The 20,817-nt window shown below is 35.8% G+C and overlaps 1 protein-coding gene across 5 annotated transcripts in view; it reads left to right on the top strand.

Annotated features, from left to right (window-relative positions):
- The window catches only part of XRN1 (5'-3' exoribonuclease 1), a 107,131-nt gene extending 87,086 nt beyond the window's left edge, over nt 1–20,045 (top strand). For 2 of the 5 annotated variants that reach the window (XM_008707732.2, XM_040636716.1), the window contains 10 exons: nt 1,198–1,259; nt 2,666–2,776; nt 2,932–3,054; nt 3,510–3,669; nt 5,792–5,973; nt 7,767–7,880; nt 7,975–8,077; nt 13,870–13,908; nt 14,275–14,435; nt 15,044–20,045. In XM_008707732.2, the coding sequence (XP_008705954.2) occupies nt 1,198–1,259; nt 2,666–2,776; nt 2,932–3,054; nt 3,510–3,669; nt 5,792–5,973; nt 7,767–7,880; nt 7,975–8,077; nt 13,870–13,908; nt 14,275–14,435; nt 15,044–15,349 (1,361 nt within the window). In that variant the 3' untranslated portion in view covers nt 15,350–20,045. The remainder of the gene's footprint in view (nt 1–1,197; nt 1,260–2,665; nt 2,777–2,931; nt 3,055–3,509; nt 3,670–5,791; nt 5,974–7,766; nt 7,881–7,974; nt 8,078–13,869; nt 13,909–14,274; nt 14,436–15,043) is intronic. The other 3 variants (XM_008707741.2, XM_040636715.1, XM_008707750.2) reach the window with 3 other exon arrangements.
- The last annotated feature ends 772 nt before the right edge of the window (nt 20,046–20,817 follow it).

Consider the following 20,817-nt stretch of genomic DNA (forward strand, 5'->3'; position numbering starts at 1 on the left):
GATTAATGTCATGTCCCTGTAAATCTGATAAATACAGCTTAAAATTTTTATATTTACTTGAAATGTGTTGTGATTTTTCTTCAAATTATCATTTACCTGAATGTATGTAAACTACATTATTTGGAATTCCAGTTAGTTTTGTTGTGTGTATGTCTCGACAAAGGCTTAATGTCAATACATGTTAACTTGCTTTTTCGTTTCCTCCGTTTTGTGAGATTACTTCCTTCCTTTTCTTCCTCACCTCCCTCTCCTCTCCTCCCCTCCCCTCTTTATTTCCCCTCTTCTGTTGCCTGTCTTCCTACCTTTGTTCATTTCTTCCCTTCTCTCTTCATCCCATCACTTCCCTCCTTCCCATCCTTTCTCCCTGCTTCTTTTCTCATCCTCTCTTTCCTCCTTTGCTCCTTCTCCCTCCTTTTTCTCCTTTCTTCCTTCCTCCTCTTCTTCTTTTTTTTTTTTTTTAAGATTTTATTTATTTATTTGACAGAGCGAGCACAAGCAGGGGGAGAAGGTGAGGGAGAAGCAGGCTCCCCACTGAGCAGGGAGCCCAATGCAGGGCTCGATCCCAGGACGTTTAACCGAGTGAGCCACCCAGGCACCCCTCTTCCTTCCTCTTCTAATTTATCCTTTTCATTTTTCCTACCATTTTCCCAATTTCCCCTTAACAGGAATACTAAAATAGCTTCCTAGTTTTTCTCTTACTCTCCCATCTATTCAATAAGCCACTGTCATATATTAATCTCCCTAAACCACAATTCTGATCAGATCACTACTTGCTCAAAACCTTTCTGTGATTGGTTGCACATTGCCTACCAGAGTAGCTCCATTATACTCCTTGACCTTCATCAGAACTATTCTGTTTAAGAGTTCCATAAATACATTCCTTGTTTTTTGCTTCCATTTCTTTTCTCCTGTTATTTCCTTTGCCTGGAATGCTTAGCCTCCTACTCTGCCCTTTGCAAACTTACATACTTGGAGACTCAATTACATGTCACCTTTCCTTTTCCCTTATTGTTATCTGTGAGTATCTCTTCTCCTGCTCCTCTACAAGTTTTTCAAGATGAGGGCCTTTGTCTTCTTAGAATTCTGTGAATTTTCAACACAGCAACACAGTGCCTTGCTGTGGCAAATATTTGGTAAATTTAACTGGTTTGTAGCAATATTTTTCACTTACCAAAATTCCTGTTTTCTTGTTTCTAGTTAAAGAAGAGTGTAAGAGTCCTAAAACTGAGAATCGGTTACAAAAAATGTCAAATAAGCAGGTAAGCTTTCTTAAACCAGATTTCTAGTAGCCAATTTTTCGTTACAATTGGTAGCTCTGTGGCATCAGAATTCTGCAGCCCAAATCGATAAGGTGTGTGACAAGAAGGTTGTCGAAGTATAGCAACTACCTGTCACTTGGATGGGAGGTTACACAACTAGAGTCACAATTTGGGACTAGATATATATAGATACAGATATAGATATAGATAGATATAGATATATAGATATAGATACACACACACATATATACATACATATATATTTAATAGTGAGCAATTCACTGTACCTCTCACAGCCTCAACTATCTTCATCTTTAAAATGGAGTAAAAATAGACGCTTGTCTCACTCCATATATGTAGTCTATATATACATACATATCCACATACATACAAACATACTACATACATGAATGTATGTCTAAATATGTGGAAATATGTGTATGTATTCAGTGAATCCTTTAGAATCAACATAGCGAAGTTAGGGGCACCCGGGTGGCACAGCGGTTAAGTGTCTGCCTTCGGCTCAGGGCGTGATCCCGGCGTTGTGGGATCAAGCCCCACATCAGGCTCTGCCGCTATGAGCCTGCTTCTTCTCCCACTCCCCCTGCTTGTGTTCCCTCTCTCGCTGGTCTCTATCTCTGTCAAATAAATAAATAAAATCTTTAAAAAAAAAAAAAAACATAGCGAAGTTAGTGATTAATTCTGTGGAGTAGCTTGGTAAGAGGAAGCTGAGATCATTTATGTTTTACTTTATCATAGTCTCTGCTGATTGATAAGGAGAATATACACATTTTACAATCAAAGAATAAGAAATTTTTACTCTAAAAACATTCTTGTACATTTATGGTATATGTACTTTCTATATGCATATTATTTTAATACAAAGTTTTTAAAAATTGGATCTCTTATAAGCTAGTAATGTATCAAATTTATAAAAGACATCTTAGCAGAATATTTAGCATATAACAGGTTCTCAGTAAATGGAACCCATTAATGTTCAGATACCAGTGAATGGTTGACTTCTAAGGCCCCCTCCTTCTGAAACTCTTAGCTATAATTTCCTTTATTCTAGAGAAGGGATTTATAAACTTTTTTATGGATTCTTTCTCAGAATAATGTTTTTATTGCTAAAATAAAAGACATAAGATTTGAAAGAAACTTAAGTATCTTGAAATACAATTAGAATCACCCCTATTGCCTACATTCATAATTGAAGGAAAACTTCTAAATTCATTTAGAAGTTAATGAAGATAAAGATCTAAGTTTTTTCCTCATCCAAGTTACAGGTCCCCCCCATATGATATAAAAGAAAATGGCATATAAAATATTGGCAACAATTTATTTAGAACACTATTAAGTAACAGCTATTTTATTTGCACAAAAAGCTCATTCTTACTCTTTTATAGACGTTTGGAGGGCCTGCCAAATGTAATATTAAGCTATTGAAGAGAAATGAAAGTGCAGAAGTCTCAGAAAACCAAAAGGTTGTGACTGGTTACCCAAATGCTATTGATAAGGTAAAAGAGCATTTATTCAAATTTCTCTTCCCGAACTTTAGCACCTGGGAAGATGATTGAGTGAAAGTTAAATGATCATTTTTGTACCTAAAATTCTTAGCTTTTTCCATGTCATTATATTTTCATCTTCATGCACAAAATATTTATTCTTTTAGCCTAACCCTGGAATTGAGAACTTTTTAGCATCCTTGAATATCTCCAAAGAAAATGATGTACAGTCATCTCATCATGAAGAGCCTCCAAGTGAAGAACTTTTGTCGCCCCAGTCATTTGCTCTGGTTCGTATTTGTAGGAGCTTTTGTACTGTAGTAATTTCACTGTTGTGGCCTATACATACCCCGTGCAGCTGTTAAATCAGTTTTATCTCCTGTGTACTGATGTGTTCCATCATTATTACCATTTTGTGAGGAAAACCAGGCTGCCCTAGGCAATTTAGCTATCTGTTTGGTTTCTGCTTTAAACCGTATAGCTCCCTTGCTTTTCAAACATTGCTACCAGGCAATTTGGTCAGGTTAAGCAGAAGGATTGAGTATTGTTTCTGTGGCAGGATATGTGGGTATTTTTTTTTTCAACTCTTAGACTGTTGATTTTGCTTAACTCCCTATCTGAATGTAGTTTCCATCTTAATTTTTAAAAATGAAACTCATTAAAAGAAGGGTTAATAAGCTCTGTTAGTCTAATGTTAACTTTTCTCCACCTACCCCCATCTCTGTACCAATCATTTTCAAAACAGAAGGGAACTCGGATGCTTAAAGAAATACTAAAAATTGATGGCTCTGATACTGTGGACCATAAAAATGAAATGAAGCAGTTTGGTAATGAAGGCACCGTTTCCTCTAATAGAAGAGATGAATATGGACCTTCCTCCCAGCCTAAACAAAATAAGAAATTAAGTACGTAAACTAAGTACTATTACTAATAACCAATATCATTTCAAAACTTCGGTTCATTTAGGGTTTTTTTGTCATGTGCTTTTTGAAGATAAAACCACTTATATTTTTAAAAGTATAATTAAGAGTAACAAATAAGAGTATAATTTTTATGCTTGTGTCATTTAATAATAATATAACTATGTAACCAATAGATCTGTAGTCCCTACTGTCTTGTGATACTTAAATTGAGCTCTTGCAGATACTCATTCTGCAGTACAAGTTTTCACATTCTAGCTTTTTTTCCCTCAGTAATTTAAAAACAATTATGTAACTTAAGTACATTATTTAACTTTACTAAGATTTTAAGATTTTTTTTTGTATTTACAAAATGAGAATAACATTACAAATGACTTGTGATAATTATATGATATGATTAAAGCAGTTAGCACTGTGTCTGGCATATTATAGGTACCAATAGTTGATATTAGTATTATTAAAATAGCTTGACGACCAACATAAAAATAGAAAAAGCTATAAATCAGTTAAAAATAATTAATGGAGGGGCACCTGAGTGGCTCAGTCGGTTAAGCGTCCAACTCTTGATTTTGGCTCATGTCATGATCTCAAGGTTGTGGGATCAAGCCCTGCATCAGGCTCCCTGCTGGGCATGGACCCTGCTTGGGATTCTCTCTCTCCCTTACCCTCTGCCCCACCCCCCCTTTCTCTCTCCCTCTCTTAAAAAAAAAAAAATTAATTAAGGTAGACATTGGAAAGTAGGTACTCATCTTAAAACTGTGAAGCCTATAGCATACCATCTGGCACATAGGCAGATTTAATACACACCCATCATTGCTCCTACTGTCTGTGCCCCTTTTACTTTACTATTTGCCTGTGTAAATTATCTGCAATAGCCTCCTAGGAAGAATGACTAATATAAAAGTAAGTGGGGACAGAAGTTTCTAGAAGTAAAAAAATATTTTTGAAATAAACAGATCTGAATTTATTAAGGATCAAAACCTGGAACAAAATCAGAGCCTAGCTTCGTTTATTTTCTATTTTAGTGAATATTAGAATAAATAATGAATTTAAAATTCCAATAACTATGAGGAAACTATCATGGTGACAGACATGCTCTTAAAATAGAACAAAACAAATTTTAAAACAAAACTGGAAAAAGATGGTTCACTGTCAAAAACAAGTAACTTTATGTCAGGATAGTGAAGAATATCATATCTCTTAGAGTCAACAGCTCACAATCCAGCCTAAATTACAGAGCTAACAAGTTCTGTGACTTCGGGCAAGCCACTTAACCTTTTTTTAGTCTATAATAATAAGAGGTTTAGTTTCAGGGGCGCCTGGGTGGCACAGTCGTTAAGCGTCTGCCTTCGGCTCAGGGCGTGATCCCAGCGTTATGGGATCGAGCCCCACATCAGGCTCCTTCGCTGGGAGCCTGCTTCTTCCTCTCCCACTCCCCTGCTGTGTTCCCTCTCTCGCTGGCTGTCTCTGTCACATAAATAAAATAAAATCTTTAAAAAAAAAAAAAAGAGATTTAGTTTCATTCTTCATTGGGATATGTTCTTGTTCTATTAGCCAGTTTATTGATCATTAAGAAAGTGAACTTTTAGAATGCTTTAATCATCTTCTATAAAAGCACTTTTTAAAAGGGTTACTCTTAGAAAAACTTTTAAGCAGCATCATTGGGGAGCTACAAAACCGTTTATCCATGTGTCTCAGAATGTAAGATGGAATTTTGAAAAGTAAGACTGAATCCAAAGCCTCAAAACTTAAGAATGAATTGTAAATCAGCTCAAGAAAACTGCTTGTTCAAAATTGTGCTTTGCTCATTCATAACTATAGAGTCATTGATCTCTTAAGATGTCAGTTTCTGGTAGTCAGCTACTTACCATATTTTAAAATCTTTATCTCAGTCATGTATCATTAATCAGTTAGAATCATCTAAAATTCTCTATTGAATTCTTGGTAATTTTAGGCAATACTAAATAGTTCCTATATTTGCTTCATGAGAGATTCCTTTTTTTACCTTTTAACAATTATCTGTTTGCTATCTATAAAAGCCTATAATAATTGCATAGTTCAAGATATAATTTAATATATATATATATCCTTTTCTGGTTTTTGGTAGCATCTTATATGAATAAGCCTCACAGTACTAACGAATACCATAATGTTCAGTCTATGGACCATGTGTGTTGGCCTGCTTCCAGCCATATGCCTCCTGTGTCGACACCAGTAACTGAACTTTCTCGAATTTGTTCGCTTGTTGGAATGCCACAACCAGATTTCTCCTTTCTTCGAACACCACAGGTATAGTATACTACTGTTCCATTTATATAACTTCTTTAACACTGAACTTAAATAAATTGACTGAAAATCTTTGGCAAAAATAATATAATGTAGCTGGGATTTTTTTTCTTTTTTTTTTTTTTTTTACTTTATGTGCAGCATAGATTTATACTTCCACTATGGCTCACTCACATTTATGCCAGAGCCCACAGAGATGCTGACAGAGAGGAACGTGGGCAGCACATAGCCTGGACAGATTGATAAAGCTAGGGATCTTCGTCTACAGCAGCAGTTTTCAAACTTTTGGCCTCATAAACTCCCACCTTTTTTTTTTGAGGACCCCCCAAAATTTTTGTTCACTTGTGTTATGTCCTTATTAACTCTATTAGAAATTGAAACTGAAAAATATTAAAAACATTAATTAAAAATAACTTTTCAAAAATTTAGTGGGCACTGCTTTACATTTTTGCAAATCTTTTCCATCCCTAGCTTAACGGAAGAAGCTAGATTCTCGTATCTGCTTCTTTTTTTTTTTTTTTTTTAAGATTTTACTTATTTAACAGAGAGAGACAGCCAGCGAGAGAGGGAACACAAGCAGGGGGAGTAGGAGAGGAAGAAGCAGGCTCCTAGCAGAGAAGCCTGATGTGGGGCTCGATCCCAGAACGCTGGGATCACGCTCTGAGCTGAAGGCAGACGCTTAACGACTGTGCCACCCAGGCGCCCCTTGTATCTGCTTCTTAATATCAATTTCTTGTGATATGTTTTGGTTGGAATACCTGAAGAAAATCTGGCCCCAGACAAATTGATAGAGAAAGGGAGAGAATTTTAATAACCTTTTCAGATAATGGATATTTTTTGATACACATTTAAATGTGGTATTTTCTTAGAAGTTAGTTACAATCTAAAGCTATATCAGTGAATTTTCTGTCCTTGTTATACTTGTGAGAAACCAAGAGTGGAAAAGGCAAATAGCACCTTAATATTATTATGAAAATAGTTTCGACCTCAAGGACCTCCTGAAAGAGTTTCAGGGACCCCCAGGTTCCCCAGACTGCACCTTGAGAACCACTGACTCCAGGAAAGGTTGCTTTATCCTCTTTATAGCCAAGTTCTTGATAACATTCTCACCTAAAACAGAAAGCAATCTTAAACTAATATTATTACATAAAAATGACTTTTTTAAAAAGTAGAATTTTTTTTAAAAAATTTTTCTGTAAAAGAAAAAAATGTATAATAGTTATAACTTAAATGAGCATAAAATTGGTCATTACCACTAAGTCTTTTAGATTTTGGCAGTTAATTCATAGTAATGAAATATCTGCTATTCGGAGGACGTTGTAAAGCAGGAGTCAGCAAATTTTTTTAAGGGCCAGATAGTAAATATTTTAGGCTTTGTGGTCTCTATTCAGCTGGGCTGTTATAGTGTGAAAACAGACATAGGCAATACATGAAAGAATGGACATGGCTGTATTGCAAAAAAACAAAAACAAAAAAACCTTATTTACAAAAACAAGCAAGAGGAGCTAGTTTCCCAACCCTTGGTATAAAGAAAAAATTTTGTTGGCTTTCATTCGCATTAGGATTCTTGACCTTTCTAGCTTAAAGAGCATTTTTTTTTTAATAAACATTGCAAGATAAGGAAACAATTCTAAAGTTTTTGCAGAGCAGCCCAAAACTAAATTGATTGCCCTTTTGAATTTTTGAATTTTTTTTAAAAGAACATCACATGAAATTATTCTGCTTGTTTAGCTTGTGGGGAGGAGGTCAATGTCCTAGACAGATAACTTCATAGACATTCATATTCTGTTTTTTAGACAATGACAGTTTGCCAGGTAAAATTATCTAATGGCTTACTGGTACATGGGCCACAGTGCCATTCTGAAAATGAAGCTAAGGAAAAAGCTGCACTTTTTGCTTTACAACAATTGGTAAGAAATGATCGTGACTTTTCTACTAAACTTTTAATTAATCTTTGTTGATGTTTTTGTTGCATAGTTTTCTAACTTTTAAATACTTCCATAGGGCTCCTTAGGAGTGAATTTCCCTTTGCCTCCACCAATATTTCCAAATTACCCTCCTGCTGTACCACCCGGAACCATTCCTCCAGTTTTTCCTCAACCTACTGGTAAGGTATTTGGCTCTTCTAAATATTTGTTATTGGGGCGCTTGGGTGGCTCAGTCGGTTAAGTGTCTGCCTTTGGCTCAGGTCATGATCCCGGAGTTCTGGGTTCAAGTCCTCATCAGGCTCCTTGCTCAGCGGGGAGTCTGCTTCTCCCTCTCCCTCTGCCCCCCGCCTCATGCTCTCTCACTTACTCTATCTCAAATAAATAAATAAAACCTTTAAAAAATAATAAATATTTGTTACTGAGGTGTTGTTTTTAGAAAGTTATTTTAAGAAGCATTATTTTGAGGAAACAAAAAAATTTATTTAAATGTCTAGGGAATGTAAGAAGGAATTGGGAGAAGTAAGTCTGAAACCAGAGCCTACAGATTCATCTAGAAATATCATTCCCCTTCTACAACCTCTAGTGTGGCTAAAGTAGGACTGTTCTTTGTTCTGGGCAGCCCCTTATTTCCCAGTAGCTGCCAACAGATGAATTTGGGTTTAAATCAGACATCAAAATACAGGTGGGGAAAGGGGAGAGAAAACAGAGGTAGAAGGAATAAAAAACAGGTAAGTCTTTGAAGCTGTGGCTATGAAAGAAACTGCCCTTGATGATGAAGGAGATGAGGAATGAAGGAGTTTTGAAGCTTCCTGTGTATCTCTTAATATTCTCTCATAACTGTCTTCCTCCTTCAAATGTAGATCCTGAGTTATCAAGTGGTAGCTCCTGCTTCCTGTAGCCATTTGGGGTCTTCCTAATGTTCTGAGGGAATGAATCTCACTGTGGAATCAGGATGGATTTTGTCCAGGCTCTTTTATTAACCGACTTTGAGAAAATCACGTAACTTCTTTGGAACTCCATTTTCTTATTTATGCTAGACTGTGTCCAGGATTTCTTTGAGACTACCATTGTGTAGTTTTATGATTCTAAATCTTTAGCTCATTAAACATGTCTTTTATTACCTCTTTTTCCTAATAGCAGTTAGCTTCTTTATATCCTAATCATTATCATTTTAAAACCAATCATTTGTTCATTTCTAGTTTAAAAAGTTCCTTAGCCTACTGTGTGCCAGGTATTATTCTAGGAGCTCTACATATTTATCTTCACTACAAGCATTAGAAAATTTAATAATGCTGATTAAACAAGTTATCTCTCCTCTTTGTCCAAACTACATGAAACTGAACAATAAGTGATTTTAAAAGTGTAAACCTACAAGGACAGAGGCAAAAGAAGAAATACCAGCAGATTAGAAATTTGGAAAGAGTTCATGATGAGAAAAGCAATTGAAGGAGTAGTAACTAATTTAGCAGAGCAGGGGTAAGTTACAAACTAAAGTATCTGTAGAAGATATGCAGATGAGTTGATGAGCAGCTCATCCCTCACAAATCCCAAGAGATACAGAACTTGGCAGTGTCAGAAGCTATCAGAGCTTCCAGTGAGGCATGGGCTGAGAAGAGGAAGATTGTTTCAAAGTCAATATGTGGTGGAATGGGACTCCTCCTCAGCTCCCTCCCCCACACAGCCAGGCAGTTGCCTCTTCATGCAAAGCACTGGATGGAGGTATGTTCTCCAGAGGGCTCCCTAGATATGGGGACACCAGGCGCAGAGTGGAGATATAAGGCTGAAAACTGCTATTAAGGTAAAGTTCCTTTTCCCCATCCTATTCCCAGTTTGTAGCCAGCCATAGCTCACATAGGAAGTGGGAAGATGGTTCTTTCAGAAATTCATTGAACTCTAAAGAAAAGACCTGGTGACTTTTGGAAGATATTCCAACCAAAAGTCTGGCTCACTGCCAAGTAAGAAGTGGATCTCTCCAGGACTATTCTAGAGAGAAGCCCTCAAGTCATCTAGCCCCTTAATACAAACGCTGCTTCTAATCACAGTTTTAGTACCCTGCTCTTTAATATGAATAGATACTAGACTCTGAAAGATCGTGAACATTTTGGGAAAATCTCTACAATTAAAAGAGAAAGCCCAAAATAGAAACGAAAGGGACATAGAAATAAAGAAAATAGGAAATAAGACTTCAAAGATAGCTCCATAGTTAATATTCTTAGAGAAATAAAACAGTACTGCAACCAAAACATGAGAACAAGAATGTAGGTGGGGGGAAGAATAATTGGAGAATAATAACTAAATTGTTAAGTTGAAATTTAAATTCCAATAGATAAAGTCTTAGCAAAGCCAAAGAAATCTCAGGAAGAACAAGATAAACAGTGGAAAATCAGAAAGAAGGGAGATTTAGAGGAAGAGTACACAGATCCAGTACCCATCTAATTGGAGTTCCAGAACAATAAACCAGAGACAAATGGAAAGGAAGAAAGTATCAAAGAAATAAGATAAAAAATGTTTCCTGGACTAAAGGATATGCAACTCTAAATTGAAAGGGCCACCAAATGCTTAGCACAATGAATGAAAAGAGATAGAGACTGCCTTGAAATTGAGAATACCAGTGATAAAGAGGATGTCTGAAGAGAACTGGGAAGCATTTGAGCATTGACTACATTAAAAATCTGAGGCAGAATTAATTTTATCTTAGATTTCTTTGTATAGCCAAACTATGAAGCTAGTGCAAGGTAGAATAAAGACATTTTTAGACATGCAAGTCTACTTCTTATCCACCCTTTCTTAAGAAGCTAGAGGGATTATAAACAAAGTAGTTGTAAGAGAGAGAGAAAGAAAAGGAGAAAGAAAAAAGGAAGACGCAAAGAAGGAAAGAAAAAAATAAAAGAAAAACCATACGACTATACCACAAGAGATCTAGTATACTTACTCAGTGAATGGAAGTCCCAGCATGCCCGCTGCTCAGCAGGTCTAGAAAGTAACTAGTCCCAATTGGAAGAGCAGAGGGAGGTCTTAGAAGGTAAAATAGTTATCTGATAAATGGGCAGCATTTGGAAAAACATCAGGGATAAGTACATAGAAAACTAAGAAGTTTTAAAAAGATAATTACTTTTAAAAGAGTAAAAAAAAGTTTTACAAGAAAAGAAGAACATAATCAGAGTAACCACTTGGCTCTGCAATGACAATATTTACACAACCACATACTGTAAACCCCACTTAGTATTTAAACAAATATTGTGATATATTTATATTGGAAGGACAGAGCTAGTGTAAGGGTGGTTATAAAATAATTTTGAGGGGCGCCTGGGTGGCACAGTCGTTAAGCGTCTGCCTTCAGCTCCGGGCGTGATCCCAGCATTCTGGGATCGAGCCCCACATCAGGCTCCTCTGCTGAGAGCCTGCTTCTTCCTCTCCCACTCCCCCTGCTTGTGTTCCCTCTCTCGCTGGCTGTCTCTCTCTCTCTGTCAAATAAATAAAATCTTTAAAAAATAATAATAATTTTGATTTTGATCTACCCGAATTTTGATCTAAATAGGAAGTCAGTAGACCTAAAAATGCTTTGCATTGAAAAATCAGTAGAGGTATAAGCAAATTATTGAACAGTGGTGGAAAGAAACAGCTAAAACAGTTAAACCTGGGATAGTCTGCTGTATTATGTTGAAAATCTTTTTACTACAATGTGTATTTACTACTTTGACTTTTTAAGAAAATGTAATTTGTCTAAGGACATAAGTTCCTGAGTAGCAAAACTGGCATTCAAACCCAGGTGTTATCCCAAAGTCCATGCTTTTGTTACTGTACTGCACTGGCATCTCTTTGCCTGTATAAACAATGCTTTAGTCATAAAATTTTTATGACTAAATAAATCTGATGTTTTCATATAGCTCAAGGGAGTTAAGTTCACTGTGACTTCCAAAATCTAATTTGACAGCCTTTTCACTTTCAAAAATGAGCAAGTTACCATATATAAATCTTCAGTATAATTAGTATGTGTAGGTTATGAGAATGTATTATCTAAAAGGGATAATTGTTTTCCCACATTGATATTTTAGCTTGATATTTTTACCTTTTTCATGTTAATTATTGCATTTATGTTCATTACTATATAATGTTTATAATATTGTATTCCTGCCTACCAAAAATTTTTAAGGTTATAGCTCTCCAGTGGTCCAGTTCAAATACATGATATAAGTAAAAGCCAAGAGATTTCAGTGTTAATCAGGAGAAAAAACTGAATCATCAGATTAACATTTAAAGTTATTTTGTAGATTTCTATTTTATGGTATTAAAAGTCCCAGTGGAAAAAAAATGGAAGAAAGTGTATTTTATATTTAGAACAGTGATTTTGGGGGGAAATTGTGGAGCTGATCCTTGCATAAGATTAATATAGCATCTTTTAAATAGATCTTCTTAACATTATGACTGGCACCAAAGTTGCTTATAGGAAGTAGTACTGAGGCCTGGTTTTCTAAATATTTTTAGCATTTTTCATATTAAAGTTGTCTTCATCCTAGATGTGTTATACATGTGTAATTCAAAACACTAAAATACATTATGATTCTTTTCTCCTGATCCCAAAATGTCTTAAGTGGCTGAATTATTAAGCTATACTATCTTACAGGTCTAGCTGCTTTTTTCTCTCTCTGAAAGGAAATTTTGAACATGGTACATAGCCTCTTCCAGTGGCAATATGCTGATGTCCCACTTGTCATTTTTTTTTTTAAGATTTTATTTATTTTCAAGAGAGGGAGAGAGAGAGCATGTGCACCAGCAGGGGGACAGGCAGAGAGAGAAGGAGAGGGAATCTCAAGCAGACTCCACGCTGAAGGCAGAGCCCAACATGGGGCTCAATCTCACAACCCTGAGATCATGACCTGAGCCGAAATCAAGAGTCAGAAGCTCAACTGACCAAGCCATCAGGTGCCCCAGGAATCTGTATTGTTAACAAGCTCCACAGGTGGATTCTTATGCAGTCACTACCGTTGCAGCATTTGGAAACTACTACATTAAACAATGACAAGTTTGGGGCCCGTGGGTGGCTCAGTCAGTTAAACATCCGACTCTTGATTTCGGCCCAGGTCATGAGCTCAGGGTTGTGAGATAGATCCCCACATCAGGCTCCACATTGGGTATGGAGCCTGCTTAATATTCTCTTTCCCTATCCCTCTGTCCCTCCCTCCCCTCTAAAAACAAACAAACAAACAAAAGCAATACAGATTCCTTGGGTTCCACAAAAAATTAAGAATAGCAGTACCATATGATCCAGCAATTCCAAGTTTGGGTATTTACCCAAAGAAAAAAAAAAACACTAATTCAGAAAGATGTATACATGCTTATGGAAGAAACCTGAGTGTCCATCAAAGTAAAACAGAGAAAAACAAATGCTGTATGATTCATTTATATGTGGAATCTAAAAACAAAACAAAACAGAAACAGACTCATAAATACAGATTAAACTGGTGGTTGGCAGAGGAGAAGGGAGCGGGGGGATGGGCAAACAGGTGAAGGGACTAAGAGGTACAAACTTCCAGTTATAAAATAAACAAGTCACAAGAATGAAAAGTACAGCAGAGGGAATATATTCAATAATATTTTATAATAACTTTGTATGGTGACAGGTAGTAACCACACTTACAATGGTGAGCACTTTGTAATGTATCTAAATGTCAAATCACTGTTGTACACCTGACACTCATATTTTATGTCAACTGTACTTCAAAAAATACAGATTCCTGGGCCCCTCCAAGTATGGTTTAGTGGGCCTCGGGCCTTGCCCAGGAATCTGTATTTCACAAGCTCCCCAGGTGATTGCGATACACAAATCAGTTTTGGAAACTACAGTTCAGTGTACTTTCAATTTTCTTAAATCCTTTAATTTCAAATATTAGAAGAGGGAAAAGAAAGATTCTACATGTCATATGAAAGTGATCAGATTTCAAGACTTGAGCTTTTTTTGGTTTTTTTGTAGGCTGGGATCACTATGGAAGCAACTTAGCATTGGGGGCAGGTGAGATCCTTAAGATTTCTCTCTTTGTGCCCTGGCTTTTCTCCCCTAAGGAACAGTTTCATGATCTATTTATTATTTTTTTAAATAGTATTACAAATATTCCTAAAGCTCATATAAGTATATGGTACTATTGGCCTTTGTAAGCCAGACAGCATAATGACAAGCTGACTTCATGTAGATAGTTCATGGTCCTAAGGGGGGCTCCTGAGGTAGAATGTTGTAAGCAAAATTAATCGTAAGTTAAGTGTACGCCCTTTGCCAAAATGAAAAAAAAAAACAAAAAAGGGTAGCAGAAGGAGATCTTACATTTCAGGGCCTTGATGATACCATTTGACTAAAAAAGAAATTGTCCATGATTTTTAACAGCTAATATAATGCCTTCATCATCTCACCTCTTTGGCTCCATGCCATGGGGACCACCAGTGCCAGTTCCTGGGAAGCCATTTCATCATACTTCATATTCTGGGACCATGCCCATGGCTGGGGGAATGCCAGGTGGTGTGCACAATCAGTTCATACCTCTACAGGTGAGACCTGAAAAGAGAATTACTGTATTTTTAAGAGTTAATTTTTTAATGCTCAAGGACTATTGAGAAAAATTTGTTTACTTAAATTATTACTGATTGACTGCCGACCAGAAGCCCAGTACTGGTCTGGGTGCTAAGAATATGTATTAATGACCAGTGCTCAGGGTGCCTAGCTGGCTCAGTCAGTAGAGCATGCAACTCTTGATCTCAGGGTCATGAGTTCAAGACCCACATAATATATAGAGATTACTTCAAAAAAAATAAAATAAAAAATAAAAATATTTTTTTAAAAAAGAATCTATATTATGACCAGCAGTGACCAGTCTGACCTGGTCCCTGCTGTCTTAAGTTTGTGTTCCAACAAGTAATAATAATTACAGCAAGTAATATCCTTTTCTAGCATAAAGTGATTTTAAAATCAGGAATATAAATTTTTTTATATTTAAGTTATGGAGAATTTTTAAATTTCCTTTTACTTCTGAAGTCTGGTTTGGAGATTATAAGTGGAAGTCACAAGTCGGCATGATTGACAAATATTAGCAACATGGTTTATGACACTAGTTTTTTCTGTGTACATTGTTAATTAATGATGCTTTTATTCCTTAAAGGTTACTAAAAAAAGGGTTGCAAATAAAAAGAACTTTGAAAGTAAGGAGGCCCAGAGTTCTCAAGCTACCCCACTTCAGACTAGCCAGCCAGGGTCTTCCAATGTCACCAAAGTGATTCCACAGGAGAGTTCATCAGCTTCCTTAAAGTCCTCTCAGATTACTCAACCTGCATCTTCTTTTCAAGTTGAAGCTGCCTCCCAAGGCCATAGTATGTCTTCTCATCACAAGTCAACACCAAGCTCTTCTTCAAGAAGAAAATCAAGAAAACTGGCCGTCAATTTTGGCGTTTCTAAACCTTCTGAATAAATTTGGTACTTGGAATTAAATTAATTTCTTTCCTTTCCACCCACCTTTTTAGAAATCCATATCTGTGTCTCATAAAAAATTAGAATGTGCTATTTTAAAATAATATGTTTTGATTAAAAATTTTCTTTTCAAATGAAAGATTTTTAATTTGTCGTCAGGCACTTTTCATGCTGTATCAAATTGTGCATCTTAAACATGTGCAGTTTGTTTTACATTGATGATACCTCAGTAAAGCTGTAAAAAAGAAAAACTGAATTAAACCTTGTGTTAAAATGGTATCAGTGGACTAAGCATTAAAATGTACCACTCTACTCTTGGCCTCTCATCAATAGAAGTACCTGAACTATGAATTAGACATCGTAGTGCAATAATGATAAAAAAAATTTTTACACTATTGAGGGAAAATTAAATGGAGCATGAAAATTGGGCCTCAAGTGTAATCTGAGTGTGGATTTTATTTCTTTTTAATGATGTGACAGGTTTGCCAGGAGAATGGCTCTTATTTATCTAAGTATTTTAACTTACATTTTGTTGTCTCTGAGGGTCCTTTAGACCTGCTGTGAAATGATCACACTTGTGGTGGTGCTGCCCGTTTTGCTTTATTCTAAATTTTGTACCAAAGCAACTTTAGAATACTGATCAGAGTATTTCATTTAACTGCTTAGAACTATAAATAGCAATCTAGATTTGAGCAAGTAATTACAATTTTTTAGATTATTCAAGAACCAGCATTAGAAATTTCTAATAAAATTAAGTTTCAAAATCTACAGGGTACAACGACTACAAATTAATCTTCTAATAGAATAAAGTAAAATATATTAATCATGTTGTTAGTTGAAATAAATTGTGTTATTCTTTTGTATAGCTTTTTACCTGCTTAAACATATATGAGAGCTTCTTTGTTGGTCCATGTGTAGTGCTTCTTGAGACTGATGAAATGCTAATTTTTTAAAAAGTTCTGAGGTGTGCTATAATACAGGCACGATCGGTTTGTGATGTACTTTATTTACATAACAAACGCCTGTCTCATTCTGTTTCCATATTTTTAGCTTTATGCTGAACTGCTCAGTGACTCTGGCATTTTGTCTTTGCATGTCATGTGTGAGTGTGTATTGTTCAAGCTGTGGCTGTTGAAATTATTTTAGAGTTTATGAAAATTTCTCAGTGGTACCAGGACCTGAGTTTTTATATATACACATACATACATACACACACACACAAACACACACATATATACTTATCCTTCAGTTTTTGTGATATGCTTATATTTTTTAACGAAGTAAGTTATCATACTTTTTTAAAAAGTAGGAACCATAATGTTTGTATGGAGCTGCTTATTATTATATCCAGTTTCATTTAACTCATTAAAAACCCTGCCATGAGTCTTAAAGTAGTCTATTTGTTTTTTTTTTTAATGCTGGTATTGAACTAAATGGATTCCTTTCTCCAACTGCTGATTTCAGAGCTTCTCTAAATGTTAATGGGATATTTGTATATTAGTAGTGCCTTTAGTGTAAGAGATAAATGTTCATTATTTGTCATTTATTATAGTCATGTGCGTTTCTGTGATTTTATTTTCTGTTAATTTTCCAGATTCAGATGTTCATTGGTTCCCAGCATGTCCTTGTTGGGAATGTTTATCTGTAGTGGAATCTTGAATAATGAGGCTCAAATAATTCTCAGTGTTTGTCCTTAGTGTCTCACAAACTCTGTATTTGTTTTAAAAGGAAATCTCTATGATGAGAATACAATACAAAAAAGTTAAATTGTGAGAGTAATGGTCTATTAACCTCTTACTACTTTAAAATGAGTAATGTTTTTCAACTTATGTACTTGTACAAACCCCAGCATTCGAGAATTGCCTCGCTTATCACTGCTGTGTGTCCCCTCTAAAAACAGTGCACAACCCACATTTTTTTAGAGTACAAGGGAAGGAGCATGTGCCATCTTCTGAAAACTCCAAGATAAATTTAACAAGCGTATTGCCACTGAACCCATAAGGATATTTCCCCAGCGTTGGAGCAAAGTGAACTGATAATTCTACATGGATAGACAGCAAAAGTGTTTTCTTTTTGTTCCTTTCTCCCTTTTTAAAAAACACATAGTATTCTAAAGTTCAAGACTGAAGAGAAATTAAAATAGGAAAGAGCTCGATAATGACTAGATTAGTGGTCAAGCCTTCATCTCTATTCCTTTCCCTTTGTAGACCTCTTCCAAATGTGGGCATGAGATCAATAGGAGATCAACAGGACTTGTGCCTCCCTGTGCCAGACACTAGAAACAGAGACTGTTTTTATCTCATGATAATCTTGAGGAGACTGGATTTGTTGATAGAATGGGAAACTTACAATTTTTCCCTCTTGGATGGGGCAAACTCAGACCAGCTCAAAGTTGAGATATATGCCCATTCAACTGTTGAATCTGCTGTGAACTTTCTGTGAAAGCTGTGGTATCTATAGGGCCCAGAAGAGCGAAGTCCCCAGATTGCTTCATGCTTCCACATAACCGAAGGAGTTAAATCTAAATATTCTTATTCAGTAATTTCTTTTTTTTTTTTGAGTGCATTAAGCGAATTTTGAAATTGATTCTTCTAGTCTCGTTTTTCCTTGTTACAGTTGCCTGCACTACCTGACCATCACCTCGTTTTGTAATTTGACAAAATGTATTGATTGAAATATCATGCAAAGTCTTAAACATCTGAGAGTCAGTTGCATGAAACATTAATTTTGCCTCTGTGTGTACCTTGGTTTCAATTTAAGATGTCCCTTGCTTTTCAGAGGGATAAGGAGTACTTTTAAAACTGAAAAGATAAGGTTTGTTTTTGTTTTTGTTTTTGTTTTATTGGTGGGAAAGATGAACTCTTGATGCAGGTTTTTTTGTTGTTTTTCCTTTCCTACGATCAGGTATTTGCTTTGGTTTTAGACTGATATTTCCAAACTAATCGAGAACCTTCATTTAAGGGGAGGAGCAGTGAAGGAGGAGTTGGAAGAAGGAAACCAATGATATCCAATCACTGCATTTCAGACTATATTCTATCTTTCTAGCTTGAGGAGACAGATAAGTTGCAGGGATTTTTTTTATTCACTCACTTTTTAATCTCTGTTCTGTATTAATGAGTCATACATTTTTGTAGTGGTTGTCTAATTTTTACTTTAAGGTAGATAAAACTGTCCAGATCTCCACTGAAGTTAGGCCTAATGTGCTTTGTCTCATTGTTCAGAGCATCTTTCTTAAAGCAACAGTGTACAATTTCCCCGCTTTTCAAGCTTGCTCTCTTTCTTAGGATCATCTTGCTTCCAAATTGTGTTTTTATTATAGAGGAGAATTAATTTATTGGAGAGATATAACCGTGACAAGCATTCTCTACTTTAAAAAAAAAAATTAATCACTTAAGTTCCTTTATCATTTTTCTAGAGATAGTGGTAGTATTCAGACTGGCAGTGTTCTTTATGTATATTTTGTAAGCTTTGTCAGTGGAACAGTCTTTTTCACAGAAGCTTCCTTTCCTAGTCAGGATAAAGCTTAAAATTCCAGAAATGAATATTTTTCAAACTGACCTGGTTTGTATTTCCGTTAGACCTCTCCATCTTCCGCCAGGGAGCAGTAAGAGACAGTGTTGGAACAGACCGGACCAGCGCCGAGTCCGCAGGCGTGCGCAAGTCTCCCTGTTACCATACTGACTTAACAGCTCGGGTATCACTGATCTTTTTTTTTTTTTTTTTAGAGAGAGGGGAAAAAAATAGTGTAAAATAGTTTTAGTAATTGAGAATATCAGCAATCTATAGCTGCTTTTGTGTTTGTGTGTATGTCAGTGAACCAACAATTCTGCCTTGCTCAATCAATGCAGTCAGCCATCTCAAGTGCAATTTGTGGTGGAGACTCTGGTTTCCAGTAGATAGTCTTACATCGCTAAACCTGTAAAAATTATTTTTTTTTCCAGCAGTACACCCATTGCTATTGATTTCAGCAATTGGTATACTATTGCCTAGGCCAAATAATTAAGTTTATACAGATGTTTTAGTAATTTGAAGCCAAATTCTCATACTGTTTCTCATGAAATAATAGGACTGAGAATTTGGCCCACAGTTTGCTTTAAGTTATCTTATTCCTTTCCCTTTACTGCTAAGGGGCTTTTTCCTTTGTTTTGGGGTTTAGTTTTTGTTGTTGTTTTGTTGCCTCAGGTCTCTTACGTTTGCTTTTGCTTGCGCCCAGTTGCTTCTTTGAGGGTTTTCCTCTGTTTTGAGATATGAGTAATAAATAGTGTGCTGTATCATCAAAATATTCAACATTCTGTTCATTTAAACAGTATAATTCATACATACATACATACATACCTTAATTCATTTCTTTTCTCACATAGCTATTTTATAAGTAACTGGAATTTTTCATTAGATCTTATACAGAGCAGTATTTTATTAAAAATTCAAAAGGGAAGACTTTTATGTGCTCATTTTGTAGTTTTTGTTTTTAAAATATCTTTACATTGTCTGCAATTAAAGTGTTTTAAACTTGCATTGGAATGGACTCCGAATGTATTTTTGTGTTAAGTTGTACATTTGTAGATCTCTAGCATGAAGTTAGCCTCAAAATGTTGTGCAGAAGGATTTTAAAATATAAGTCACTGAAAGAGTTTAAACATCTATACATGTTAAATGCTATATGGATTTTAATTAAACACTTGAGAATGATTTCATAAGCTGCTTGTTCTTGTATATTTGCATTAATATCAAAAGTAGAAACATTACAGTATTCACTTAAGCCCTCTTTTTACATCTGTATTTTGAACCTATGTCATTTAGAGTAAACTGAGACAGATTGGTTGGTGGAAAAAGTCTGACGATTGTAGATTCAGATGGCCACTGTTGAGAACCTTACTCTACTTATTACTAGTTATAAATAAGTTATCATATTAGCATTGCCAAGTTATGTAAAGCCAAAGCCTCCGTTTCTTCATCTTCTAAAGGATGAAAACACTCTTCGTGTTGTTAATATGTATAAAGCGCTAGGTACATACTAGGTGTATTACAAATGTTCGTAAATAAGGATTTGGCCTGTGTATGTGAAAATCTGTTAACTGGGCCCCAAACACAGAGTCCTCTGGATGGTGCCAGATACCTCTGCGCTTTTCCCACGGAGTCACTCCAGTACTAGTTCGTAGAGTCCTTGTGCTTCACTTGGGCATCGGGGATACTCAGCTCTCCCTGTCACAATCCTCGCTATCTTTTCTACCATGCAGGGGAAGGTTCTTACAGAGGCGCATAGAAAGAGGCTCTAATTTCTACTGATACAACCGGGGAGTCTACAAGACTTAACATCTTGCTAATATTAGCCATGTCTCACAATGTAACTCTGATACATTATTTTACCAGAATCTCCCAATGATATGGGTGGGAAGGAGTTGGAAAGAAGGGTTAAGGAGGGAAGAAAATTTCTTCCTACTCTCTCTGCTTCCAGTTCTGCCCAATAAA

The sequence above is a fragment of the Ursus maritimus genome, unplaced genomic scaffold (assembly GCF_017311325.1).
Source record: "Ursus maritimus isolate PB19 unplaced genomic scaffold, ASM1731132v1 scaffold_20, whole genome shotgun sequence".
Taxonomy (NCBI): domain Eukaryota; kingdom Metazoa; phylum Chordata; class Mammalia; order Carnivora; family Ursidae; genus Ursus; species Ursus maritimus.